The sequence below is a fragment of the Telopea speciosissima genome, chromosome 7 (assembly GCF_018873765.1).
Source record: "Telopea speciosissima isolate NSW1024214 ecotype Mountain lineage chromosome 7, Tspe_v1, whole genome shotgun sequence".
Lineage (NCBI taxonomy): Eukaryota > Viridiplantae > Streptophyta > Magnoliopsida > Proteales > Proteaceae > Telopea > Telopea speciosissima.
In genome coordinates this window covers 21,012,613-21,026,759 of record NC_057922.1, presented here as the reverse complement: position 1 = coordinate 21,026,759, position 14,147 = coordinate 21,012,613, and the positions used below count along the sequence as shown (strand labels likewise).

The 14,147-nt window shown below is 36.8% G+C and overlaps 2 protein-coding genes across 4 annotated transcripts in view; both read right to left on the bottom strand.

Moving 5' to 3' along the window:
• Positions 1–6: 6 nt before the first annotated feature.
• LOC122667935 (nascent polypeptide-associated complex subunit alpha-like protein 1) lies at positions 7–3,495 on the bottom strand. The gene is made up of 4 exons (XM_043864425.1): positions 3,333–3,495; positions 1,249–1,333; positions 683–816; positions 7–590 (listed from the first exon to the last, which is right to left on the bottom strand). Exons 1-4 carry the CDS (start codon positions 3,390–3,392, stop codon positions 258–260), a joined length of 612 nt encoding a protein of 203 aa, XP_043720360.1. The 5' UTR covers positions 3,393–3,495; the 3' UTR covers positions 7–257.
• Positions 3,496–7,026: 3,531 nt separating this feature from the next.
• LOC122667928 (transcription elongation factor SPT6 homolog) overlaps positions 7,027–14,147 on the bottom strand; it is a 40,013-nt gene continuing 32,892 nt past the window's right edge. Inside the window, exons 17-18 of one of the 3 annotated variants that reach the window (XM_043864414.1) lie at positions 7,607–7,861; positions 7,027–7,546 (exon numbers count right to left, since the gene is read on the bottom strand). In XM_043864414.1, coding sequence (XP_043720349.1) covers positions 7,374–7,546; positions 7,607–7,861 — 428 coding nt within the window. In that variant the 3' untranslated portion in view covers positions 7,027–7,373. Of the gene's footprint in view, positions 7,565–7,606; positions 7,862–14,147 lie in introns of all 3 variants that reach the window. The other 2 variants (XM_043864415.1, XM_043864413.1) reach the window with 2 other exon arrangements.

The following is a 14,147-nucleotide window of genomic DNA, read 5'->3' as shown; positions in this document are numbered from 1 at the left end:
AACAAATATTGAAATTTCAGTCTCATGAATCTAAATATTTTTCTTTTCTCTGGAAATCTCATGAATCTAATTTGCAAACCAACGACATAAAAAGATCTTTAGAGAGTTAAGTTACTAATGCAACACAAAATAAAAAGAGAGATGGATTCGAGAAATAACAAAAAAAAACTTTCCAACGATTTGCAACCTCAGAAAAACACTGACAGAGAAAGCTGTTTAATCATCACAAGCCGAAGTGGTCATCCGGAGAGACGCACTTAGTTTGTTAACTCCATGATGGCAGAAACAATGTCACCCTCGCATGCCTTTAGAGCCTTGACAGCTTTCGACCTTGAAACTCCTGCCTGTGTCATCACCAATTCTATGTCCTTGGGCTCCACTCCTGTCTCATCCACCTCTTCATCCTCCTGAGCCATGGCCGAAGACTCTGGCTTGGAGATCACATGACTGAGATCAGGTGCCTTGAACTGCTCTGCGGCTTGAGTTTGAAGTTGTGAGCTCAAATCCTCTATCTTTGCTTCGCCAAATATTACATAGGTATCTGATGTCGGGCTCTTGAAAACATCCGGTTTAGAGATGACAAATAAAATCTGAGAGAAGCATGAAAATCATTTCAGTAACATTCACAGCATCAAAGTGGTTGGTATAAAGCAACAATAAGTCAAAAGCTACGACGACTAACATTCTTGCTCTTCTTAACAGTTACTCGACTAACACCAGGGATGGGTTTCATTCCAAGCTTCAACATTGCCTTGCGACTCTTCTTCTCGCTTCTACTCTGCTTTGACCTACCACTTGCATCCCCATCTTCTTGTCCTGAAAAAAAAGTCGAAACATTATCAAACGGAGGCTTATGAAAATGAGCCACCAAAACGGCATTCATCACACAATTTGATCCAGTGAAGAGATCCCCGCAATATGCTTTGGAAGTGGGCACCTTTCACCTTTGAAACCGATGAATCTGAAACTTTCAAAATGGGCACTACTCACTGGAGAATCTACAAGGAAAAATGGATGTTCCTCCACGAGAACAACAGGAGAAAGCAAATTTTAAGAGTATAAATATATTCTTCTGATTTGATTGCTTTTCATGACTTGGTTCGTTATATAAGACAATATCCAAATCAGTTTATATCTCATATGGCTTTTATGATCCATCAAAAGAAGATTATGCATTGATTAGAAAAATAGGTTGAAAAAAAGTTACTGCAAAATAAATGCAAAATTCAACTTCCTTGATATACTCACCCTCAGCATCATCATCATCCTTGTCATCATCTTCATCATCGTCGTCATCATCATCATCTTCATCTTCAACGACGGGCTCATCAGGCTGCAACAAATATCAATTGAAATTTTAGTATCATATCCAATCCAGTAGGCAAAAGAAGGAAATTGAACCAAGAATATAATAGCAAGGGTGTGACTAGAACCACACCAGGAAGGGTTTGTGTCAACCCTGCTCGGCCAAAGGATATACCCTTAACTGTAACCAAGCTTAGTTGGTTAGGCCAACTCTTATCAGGTACAACCAAGCAAATTTTTTGTTTCTAAAACGGGCCAAGCTAAATTAGGATAGTCCAGTCTAAGTTGGATTGATCCTTTAAACATCTGAATCCTGCAATACTTCCATCCCAATGTTATATACACAAAGACATAGTTATACGCATATTATACTGAATCAATGGTCATCATGATATATGAGAACAAAGTAAATTACAACCTATTACATGCATACATCTAATTACATATTACTTGAACATTAAGCATACATGTAAGGTAAGGATCAGACCAAGGCTGCACAGACACGAGGACCCAACCCCAGCCCAACACAGATGTAATGTCTAGGTCTCTGTATGATTTATATTAACAAACAAATCTGCAAATTGAAGAAGAAAAAAAATAGTAGCCCATGTGTGAATGGCATATTTATCAAAGTCTTGACCAGGACATTGGCCAACTAGATACCCTAGGAAACTGGTCATCTAGAGAAGAAAAAAAAATACTATAAGGGCTAAAATTAAACAGAAAAAGAGGTTTAAAAGTCCAACACAACACAGAAACAGAGAGGAGGGTATATGGTTAATTGTGACACACACCAAGTCACCAAGCCAAGTCCTTTGATTTTGAGGAATTACCATGAAGTAATAATTTTCATGACTTAGTGTCAAGGAACCAATATTGCTGTCTTTCTTTCAATAACATGATACCCACCATAAAACATTATCCACAGGCCATTTTTAGAAGACCCTTCAAAAAGGAAATGAGACACTACATGAGGGTCATGCCAATCTAGCATTGAGAAGAGGAAAAATGCTGCTCTGAGATAAAATGGAATGAATCAAACACCCTTTCTTCCCAGTATCAGCAATAGAGTTCTTGGAACAATATCACTTCTTTTGCAGCAACCATATTAAATTGAGGATAGTAAAAATTCATGAAAAGATAGAGCAGAAAAAGCCGAAACTGATACAAAAACAATCATAACACTGATACCTGTAAACTAGGTATATTCAGCACATTGACCGACTGTTTAATAAAATCAATTTAACCCACCAGTTGTAAAGCGTCTAACCAAATCCCTCACCATTGAAACCAATTTTAAAAACGGCATAACTGATCAATAAGACCTCAGGAGTTTCTTTTCAAAATATACAGACCCCAAACTAGGTAGCAATGGAACAACCATCCTCACCAAACATGAAGTTAAGACCCAGCTACACAGAACCCTATTTGAAAGATCAGACGTATAACATCACAGAGCACAACTACTACTATCCAATCAACTAAGAAAGAAAATAAATAAAGAATAGAGCACCCGCTCTTTGCCCAAACAGAAGCCTTTCTTCTACCGACACAACTGTTTGGTCTAGGAATACACTAATAAATACTGAATTGAATTCAAATCTCAAAAGGCACAGAGGAATGCTATGACATCCAATACTTATACTAAAACATAGATCCAACCTTTAGCAAAGAAATCCACAGAAAACCCACTACTACATAGGGGGTTTCAGCGTAAAATTATCAAAGTAACCTTTTTTTTAGCGTTTATACAGTTAATTTTCGCACATAACATCATGAAGTGTGCTACGGAAACCCTTCTACGAATGAAACTCAAAAAGGACCTAATGGTTCAATACAAAAATACAGAGTTGTTAAATAAAAAAAATAAACATGGAACAAAACAGAGACTTATAGATGTTAATAACATAAAATCGAAAAGAATAAAAGGAATCTGATGACGACAGGAGTATTGGATTGAACTTCGTTAGTGATGGAGCAAAAGAGAAGATTCGATCGATGAGAGTGAAAGATAGAGATAAGCTTACATCGATCTTTTGCTGCTCAAGATGGGCAGCTAGAAGCTCCTCTTGTGTCTGCGCAGTCATGGCGTCTAAAGGCTTTTCTGAGACACAAATGGGAGAGAGAAGAAAAACCCTAAAAACCCCAAACCGGAACGAAAGCACAAGAATGACTCTGGGAAAGAAAGGATTTTATAGTAGGGGTGAAGTCTGAAATGACGATAATGGCTTTTAGGTTTTCCACAAATTACCCTTACGATCATACGATGAGTGGGTTTGGAGTTGGGACTTACTTGATCGGGCTCGGTCTGGGCGGGCCGGAATTTCGAAAACCAAGGCCAACATTAAGGATGTCAATCGTTACGAGTTCGAGATATCGGTACGGTTTGGTATGATACATTGCAAATATACCCTATACCGCACCGTACCGATTATCGATTCGATTCGGTACATGTATCTCTTATTAATAGTGTATCAGATCGATTCGGTATTATTTGATACATGTATTCGGTACAATATCAGTATGTTATCTTGTATTTTCAATATTCTATCAATACCGATACCGTATCGAATATTGACTCGATAGGATATAAATAATTGGGTATAGAAGTGGTTTTGATATTCGATACTTGATACACATTGACACCCTTACTAATAGGGATGTAAATGAATAGCCGAAATCCACTTCCGAATCCGTGTCCATATCCATTTAGCACAATCCGAATCCGTCCAAAAGCTAAACGAATACGGATACGGATAGACTATAGCTATCCAAAAAGCTATTTTAACATGTAAACGGATAAAATATCCGATCCATCTCCGTATCCGTATCCGTTTAATACTATCCAAATCTGTCTGAAAGCTAATCGGATGCGGATGCGGATATAGCACTATCCGAGCTGAATCCGATCCGTTTACATCTCTACTTACTAATAAGATAGAGAGAGAAAGGGTTGGGCATGTTGCTAGCTTTTGATAAGTCCACAACATACACCAATCACATGACTAGACATATGATGTTAAATGGGTTTTTCCTAAGGAAAAGTAGAGAGGATGACACATGCTAATTGTCAAGCACCCTGGCAGCTGGCAGCGTGCCTAGTCTTTTCCCTAAGAATTTTCATTAGGATACCTCAACATTATGGTGTATAAAATATAAGGGCTTGGGATAGGCACGCTGCCTGTGTGTTGTACGCTAGTGACGTGCACCAATGTGTTGTAATATTTGTCATGCAGAAGATTGATGTAGCAAATCCAATTGTCAGATGAATTGAGAATGATGTGGACTGACCATGTTTCCAAATTCAACCTCGAATTTAATCATGGGAAGCTTTCAATGTTGCCAATGTAAAGGGAATCTTCCAAGCCCGTCTAAGCGGCTTGCGGGAAAATGTTTCGTCAATAGGGGGCCCACATGGTTAGGGAAGTGAGAGAGTGTGAGGGACATGAGAGGATGTGGGAAAGCATCCCCACATTGACGCATGGTAATCTTTTCCTTTAATCATTTACCCTTTCCATATAATGGCATAACCTCCTAGGACCAATGCGCATCCGGTAGTTGAGCTACACATTAGGATCGTTGTGTGTCGGGTGCATCCAGCTGTCGAATGCATGCTGGAGAGGATCCAAGTCCTACCCTCCCATGTGTGCTCAGGGTTTTAAAGAGATGGTGAAAGAAGTATTTGTGGAAAGAAATGTTGGTCTATTAGGCTCCAATACCATAAAATAACTAATCTCCCTCACCGTAAGGTTCTGTATATTGTTTATGAGATTTTCTTATTGACACATGACACCCCTCAAGGTGTTAAATAATTTGTAATTTTACATTTTTTTTTCATTTTAGTATGATACACAATTTCTTTCTAATGAGGGTAATAATGTTATTTCATACGTGTAATCCAAAAATATGCATAACAATGATATTTTTTGATAATGATGTCACTTTAAATTATTTTCGCAACCCTTTTATATCCTTGTTTTAAAGAAAATTTGAGAATAAAACAAGTGGCAATTAAAAGAAAGTGCCAAGTTCTAAATACACTTATAGGGGAGTGTTTGTTTAAAAGTTGGAATAGGTGATTCTGTGAAGATATGGGAGACAATGGATTCCTCACTCGTCACAACTCTATATTGAATCTGATGTGAACCCAATTACCTCTTTATGTTGTGTATCTGAAATAATTCATGACTGGTGTTGGAATACATCTTTGATCTTTTCACTAATTATTCAAATCCCCCTGGTTCATACTGCCCATTCTCATTTACTGTCGAATGGAATTTTTAAAACTAAAGTGGCTACAAAACTGTTAAGTTCTCAAGCTCTTAATAAAATTGATCTGTGTCTTTCTCATGGTCTGGAAACAAGAGTGCATTATGGGATCTATTATGGAAATTAAAAGTCTACCCAAATTGTGGAAATGCTAAGAATCATCTACTATTTTTTTTGTGGAATGCTAGGAATCATTGCCTATTTTCCCATTGTCCACCTAATCCTAATGTAATTTTGAGAAATATATTAATAGGTAACTAGAATCATCTGATTCTTCCTTCCACCTTCCTCCTTCCTCCTTCCTCCTTCCTCCTTCCTCATCCTCTCCACCCTTACCAATGACTGGCTACTTTGAGCCTGCACAGCCTGATTGTATTACCCTTTTATGTGATGGAAGTTTTGTTCAAGAGAGTGGGGAAGCAGGATAGGCTTCTGTAGTTATCTGCATAATGGTTTTATTCTTGCTTGTGTGGATTTTGGATATGTAAGACATGCACAAGAGGCCGAAGCGAGGGGGTTGCTCCAAGAATTACGAGAAATCGAATGCATCGACATTTTGAGTGATTATGAGGAATTAATGCTATGGGTGGAGTAAACAACTTATAGGTGACTGTGGGGGAGATGTTTCATATTTTGTGGGGATATCAAAGTTCTTTTGAAGAAGTATTCTAAAGTTTGTTTTAACAAGAGAGGGAAGACTTTTATTACAATAGCACATAATCTTGCTAGACAACCTAAAACCTAATGCAAATTGATAATGTACCTTCTTTCCTGTCCAGTTAATCTCTATTTCGTATTTCTCGCTAAGAGCCTCCTAAGTTGCAAGTCCAATGCTTTAGATGAGCCACTAAATTTGACATCTAGTGATCCATCGAATTGCACAGTTAACCTATGGTCAAGATAAACCAAATCATCCTACAATGTGAGAGAAATAGCTTGTAGACTGTTAGTGCAAGAATAGCTTCCTTACACTGTTGCTATGAATTTCCATTTTTCGGAAATTTAAGGGGATAAAAAAGAGGAATTTCGGTCATTATCAATGTAGTCTCCATTTGTTTCAACATAAAATTTTACTAGAAATTTTTTACTTGAAATTTTTTTATTTTACATGTTAAAAAGTTCTCCAATATTTGTTTTTTTTTTGAAAACAAACATTGCAAAACTTTTCAACAAGTAAAATTTTACATTTACGACATAAAATTTACAAAGTAGGTAAACATTTACGCCGAAACAAAAGAAGCCTAGGAAAAACTGGATCTATAGAAATAAGGGTCAGACAGAAACAGACTAGTAACTTGTTCACATATGCAATACCTGTGAATATATGCAGGTTGTGATCTATATATTTTAGGCTTCAAGCCTCACTAAGCTTTTTCCCAACTGTCCAGCAGAAGATAAGAAATTAAAGAGAATTGATGGTATGATCGAAGGCTATTACTCTTGACGTTCTTATTGATGGAACTGCTGTTAACCTCTACAAGCATGCAGTACAAACACAATATGCAAAGGCAAAACTCGCAGGTGAAACTAGTGTCAACATTGATTAATGATTAAATAACGTAACTGAAGACTGAGAGGGCCATGGGCCAAAAGATACTTCTCCTGTTGGGGGAATGAAATCAGCTAAATACCAACTTCCCCATATATATATATATACCAAGAGAAAAACAGCACAAGACCTAGACCAAAGGCAGAAAACATAGATTCACCTACTCAGAAAAAAATATGGCACAGTTTTCCCTGTATGCTACTCCATAATTGAAAGGAATCATCATCTTCAAGGCGTAACCACAATGGATTCACCAACCACCGCCACCAGTCCATCCCCCACTGCTACTTCCAGACCAACCATTTGCCGCCGTTTGAGCTAAATTACTTTTCTTAGAACCATCACCCCACCCAGAATTTCTGGCATCAGGTCCAGGATCCACAGTACCATCACCATCTGCACTAGCACCACCACCACCACCACTTCCACCGGCCCAGCCACCAGTACCCCCAGTGCCACTGCCACCACCACCGCTACCACTACCCCAGCCCCCAGGAAAGGCTTCTCTGCCGGGAGAATTTTGAACTTTGGCACCAGGAAAATTGTTCCAGCCATCATCCCCATCCTTGGAACCTGAGCTCCATCTGGAAGAACCATAACCAGAATCTAATCTTTCACTGCTACTGTCATTTCCTCTTCCATTATATGAGCCATGGCCCCGTCCACGTCCGCCATAGGGCCTAGGCACCCCGCTTGGATGTCCATGTCGGCCACCACCGTTTCTGTAATCATTTCTACCTGGTCAACCAACGAAAAGAAGCAAATGTTTAGTTTCAGGTCCAATTCATGTACCAAAATTACACAAAACCCTCATCCATAGCCATGAAAGTATTTATGTCATAGGCAGTAGGGTAGGATACAAGGCACATCATCGTAGCATAAAATAGCTAGCTAAAGTATGCGTACATCTGGACTAGAAAGTGAAGTAAGAATTACCAATAGGTGACATAGAAGATGACTTCAGACAAACAGCTGAAACAATCAGTAAAGTATCCTTGAAGGGTTCTTCCAGTTGATGGAATGGTTTTTTCAGTCACTACTAATGCAGGCCCACTTTAAATTTGACCCAGGTTGTAGGACTGGTTTGGTTGTGCCTTATTTTTGGGTTTTATTATTATAATGGGCTAAAATATAAAGCACAAAGTTTATATTCCAAATTTAGAAAATTATCTTAGCTATCCAAGAGTCCCTATTTGTAAGTTATATTAGGCTAAGAGAGCACAAGGCCAGCAGTTACCAAACAAATCAATCAATCCACTCAAATTCATAAGCATAGCCGATCCATCACAAGATTAATTTGGTGGAATAATTACAGCATGATCAGATAAAAAGTATGTAAAGAATTTGAGAGGGGTAACGAAAAATCAAAGAAACGTCAGCTAAGATAAAGCAGGAAATCAGAGAGTTTCAGCCACTCCGACAGGAGCACAAAGAAGATCCAATGGCAAAAGAATTCGATGATCATCAAGAAAATACCTCGATCAGAATCATGGATGTATTGATTGACGGTCTAAAGCTCCAAGAACAAATTCCAATCTGAGATGCAATTTGACGTTGTTCGTCAAGAGAACTAGAACATTAATTTCCTAGTTTCTCCATAATTGTTGGATGCAAGGAATCCGATCATTGCTGATTTTAATCATGAGATACATTGTCACTGCAACACCAAAGCCAAGGATTGTGGATGTTGATCGAGTGGCGGAGATTTTCCCTCATTATAAGACTCGAGGAGACAAGTCTTTCCCAACAAGGAGGGAATAGTATAGGCCAGGTTTTAGTTCTAGTTTAATTTTGGGTTTTATTATTGTAATGTGCTGAAATATGACGCCCAACAGTGAGGGGGTCTTAAGAGATGCACAAATTAAGATTTTAATTGTGGGTCCCATGTCTAGAGTCCAAATTTAGAAAATTATCTTAGCTATCCAAGAAACATAGGAACTTTAACGCGAAAGAGTTCAAAATTTATAGATATAATGAGAAGAAAAAGAATTAACATAGCTTGTATACAAGAGACTAGATGGAAGGGTAAAAAGGCTAAGGAATTAGAGGACTATAAACTTTGGTATATTGGGGATAAAAATAATAGTAGGGTGGAAATAGTAGTAGATAAATATTTAAAAAAATGATGTGGATCTTAAAAGAATTGGTGATAGGATAACATCTATTAAACTTGTGTTAGGAAAAGAGGTAATCAATATAATTAGTGCTTACGCACCCCAAATAGGATTGGAAAATATTAGAATGGGAACACATGGATAAATAAGTTCAAGGAATTAGTCAATGAGAAAAATATTATTAAAGGAGAAGATGTAGATGAAGAGGTTACGAAAGAATTCATGGAGGATGTTGTTTTGGAAAGGAATGAGGAGGGGACTTCAGTTTTACAATTTGTTGCGACTATCAACAGTAAACACATGCTTGAATCTTCAGTGCAATTCCAATGGAAAGACAGAGTAGAAATGAGGACTTCAACTCAGATGGTGAATTGGCTGCAGTACCACACAGAGAATCTGTGGCAATGGGAGGTATTCTCCACCCTGTTTGACATAAAGACTTCTTTTAATAATTTTTTAACTCGGTCTGTATTAAGAAAATGCCTAGACATGTTATCTCCATTGCTCATAACCTTGCACAACTAGGCACTAGCAAGACAAAACTTTTGAAGGGTGATGTAACAGATGATTTATTTAAATAATATTTTCTTTTTCATTAAAAAAAAATGTAAACACGTGTTTTGAAAAAATAGAGTTTAACATTTAATAACCCTTCAAATGTGGACAAAATAATAGCCACAAATTTCATTCTAACTAGAAGGACCAAAAAGTTATTATGGAAAGATTTTAAGGTAATGCCAGCGGAGAGCTTAATCACACGACATAAATCAATGGTCATAGATATGTGTTTTAAAACGCTGACTTGTAAGAAATGTGAGATTATTTGCCCTAGGACAATGTGGTGGAACATAAAAGGAGAAAACTTGAAGACATATAATGATAAATTAGTAAAACAGGGAAGATTAGGCTTTCATGGAGACACTAATATAATGTGGAACGAAAAGGCTAATATTAAGAATGGAGTTAAAAATTTTCTGGAGGAATTTAAAGGAAAACAACATTCATAAGGGGAAACATGGTGGTGGGATGATGAAGTTCAAGCAACCATTAAAGCTTAGAAATCTAGATTTAAAACTTGGCAAAGGGCCAAGGATGAGGAGAATTTAAAAAGGTATAAATTTGCTAGAAATGAAGCTAAAAAGATAATAGGAAAAGCAAGGACTAAGAAGTATGAGGATCTCTATAACAATTTGAGCACAAAGAAAGGTGAAAATGATATCTATAAATTAGTTAAAATGAGGGAAAGGAAGAGTAGAGATTTCAACCCTATTACATGCATTAAAAGTAAAGATGATAACATATTAATAAGTGATGAGGACATTAAAGAGTGCTGGAAAAACTACTTCTACAACTTACTAAATGAAAACAATACAAATAATAGTGTTTTAGAATGTTGCAATAACCATTAAGAAACCACAAGACTTGGGTATGTATAAAAAAATTAGGGTGTCTAAAGTAAATGAAGCTTTAAAGAAGATGAAAATAGGTAAGCAATAGGTCCAAATGGTATTCCAATAAAGGTTTGAAAGAGCTTAGGAATTGGTGGAATAACTTGGCTAACTAAGTTGTCTAATAAGATAATGAGCACAAGAAAAATGGCAGATGAATGGAGGAGAAGCATTTTGGTTACGATTTATAAAAGTAAATGTGATATTCAAAGCTGTAATAATTATAGAGGAACAAACTTATGAGTCATACTATGAAATTATGGGAGAGTAATTAAAACCCGCTCGAGACAAGAAACTAATATTTCGGATAACCAATTTGGATTTATCTATTTGCATAAATGACTAATGGAAAGATTTAGAGAATGCAAGATCTCCATATGGTCTTTATTAACTTAGAAAAAGCTTATGAGAGAGTACCTAAAGAGTTAGTTTGGCAAGTATTGGAGAAGAAAAGTATTTCGAGTAAATATGTGGAATAGTTAAGACATGTATAATAGTGTAGTGACTAGTGTAAGAACTGTGGGGAAGGACGGTAGTAATTTTTTTATGATAATAATATACGAGTTGACTAGAGACATTTAAGACTAGATCCTTTGGTGTATGCTTTTCGCTGATGAAATTGTTTTTGTGGATGAAACAAAAGCAAGGATAAATGCAAAGTTGGAATTATGGAGAACAACCTTGAAATCAAAAGGTTTTAAGATAAGTAGAACAAAAATAGAGCATATGGTGTGTAACATTAGTAACAATAGGACCAACTGCAAAGTGGAAATTTTAGGTACTTGGTTTCAATCATAAATAGAGGATGATGTTGCACAAAGAATTAAAATAGGGTGGATAAATTGAAGACGAGCATCCAAAGTGTTGTCCAATCGACGTATTCCTTTAAAACTCAAAAGCGAAAATTTATAGGACAGTTGTATGACCAGCAATGATGTATGAAGCTGAATGTTGGGCAGTGAAGAAACAACATAAAAATAAACTTAGAGAAGCTGAAATGAAGATGTTGGGATGGATGAGTAGTAAAACTAGAAAGATAAAATACGGAATGAACAAAGGATCATGACCCAATTTAGTCTCGCACTCTCTCGCAATAGGGTTTTTTGCTTAGTAACCTGATTCTCAATCAAACATTAGAAAGGAACTTACACCCAAACTAGAGGCTTAGGTAAACACATTCCTCGGCTGGAGCTACAAAGGGGCAACCACTTTATTAGCCAAACTTAGGATTAAAGATCCCCCGCCCTGGCTCCCCCTCTTTTATAATACTGCAGCTCCGATTGCTTTCCTCTCTATAAATCCTATAAAAACTAAGCTAAAATCCCACAGTACAGTATTATTTAAAAAAAAACAGCAAGTGACAAAGTCTATGAAGAAACAGAAGTGAAACTCTCTCTCTCTCTCTCACAACAGGGTTTTTTGCTTAGTAACCTGATTCTCAATCAAACATTAGAAAGGAACTTACACCCAAACTAGAGGCTTAGGTAAACACATTCCTTGCCTGGAGCTACAAAGGGGCAACTACTTTATTAGCCACACTTCGGATAAAAGATCCCCCGCCCCGGCTCCCCCTCTTTTATAATACTGCAGCTCTGATTGCTTTTCTCTGTATAAATCCCATACAGTGACTACAAGTGAAAACAAAGCTAAAATCCCACAGTACAGTATTATTTACAAAAAAACAGCAAGTGACAAAGTCTATGAAGAAACAGAAGTGAAACATGGCACATCTGCTCCCCAGTAGGAATGGTGAAAACAGTTGGATGCAAACCAAGAAAGGATCTAATGGTGCCTCACTAAAGGCAAAAATGTAAAAATAGCATAACTACCTCTATCCATTGTCTAGGATGAAATCTAGTGTTAACTGCATATAAATGCTCCCCGCTCTCACCCATATTGCCATTTCCCTCATACTGATATAACTGACAGGGTTCTTGATTGGTCCCTAGAAACTCTGTAGTTGCACTCTACAAGACTATAAGTTTGGCTAACTGCACTCTCTTTTGTGAGTTATTCTCCAAGCTAATTATTCTTTATTTATGAGCAGTTTTTCCATAAACCTGAACGTCAATATCACGTATTGGTTCCCAAGGCCAAAGCCTTAAGAGTGAGAGAGGGAGAAAAAGAAGGCCAATTGGGCTCAGGTCATATGTTTCATAAAACACACATAATTATAATATGGTTAAACTCAAAGGATTATTCCTGCCAAAAATTAACACAAGCAGGTGGCTGTTAGCCATAGGAATGGAACAAAATCGACAAAGAAACTTCTTTTTGCATCCTAAAAGGGTCCACTTTAATCTAAATGAACTTTACATTCCTAGCAAATTTAAAACCAAATTTCACCTCCTAAGTAGTATCTTTCCAGTTTCCACAATCGATGATATATTTGTATGGACCATTAATGTGATAGGATTAGTAGGAAAAAAAATTAGAATCGCTTTACTATAGCATTAGGAACTATTTGTTTCATAACCTAAATGTTATCCTTCCACAATAAATGAAACGTTTGCCAAAATCAACCCAACAATACGGGAAACAACATTTCATGGCATTGGGCAAATGAAAATGTGGAAACCAATTTATAAGAACTTTTAAACCAATCATTACCTCTTAAAAAGGTATCTACTTGTTATCAATGACATTTGGTAAATATTGACAACATTAAGGTGGGGTAAGCATTCCAAATACAATAACATGATTATCTCTTTTTTTCCCCGAGCCTTGTCAGAAGGTATATTAAAAAGGATAACTCACCCATTAGTAATGGGAAGTTGGGAACATAAAGGAATAATGTGGCAGTTTTGGGCAACTAAAAATAGGAAGCGCATTACAATTGCTTCACACTTCTCCTTTTATATGCATTGTACTAACCTTGTCACTTGATTATACCTTTTATAAATATTTTAGCATTTGTAGTCAAGGTTAAGAGAACAATAATCTTTTTTACATCATTCACCATGACTACACAAATGTCTCTCTATGAGTAACTTATTTTACATTGTTCAGATGTCATTTGAATATTATCATTAGCAATATAATACCTAAGTTGCACGATGCACAGTCAAGCACAGACCGTGGGATGGGATAATAGTGGATCGAAGTGACCAAACGCCAACCCTTACTTAAGGCATTGTAACCCCCCCCCCTCTCTTTCTACCGCTGTGAATGAAACCGCCCCATAATCAAAACTAACAAGAAAGTACATACATTAAAACAAGTCAAAGAGGATTTTAGGTTGTGCTCCAACCCAAAGCATTGTACAAGGTTGGCTTCTGCAACTAAAATAAAATACATATGCAAATGTTTATGCATATGACTAAACACACACAAACTCTCCACCTCTACCATGACAACATGTGCATTTGCATATGCATTTTAACTAATGTATATAAGAATACCGATACATCTAATTTAAAGGGTTAGACAATTAACTAGAGCAATTTTGTTCAGCTGAAAGGC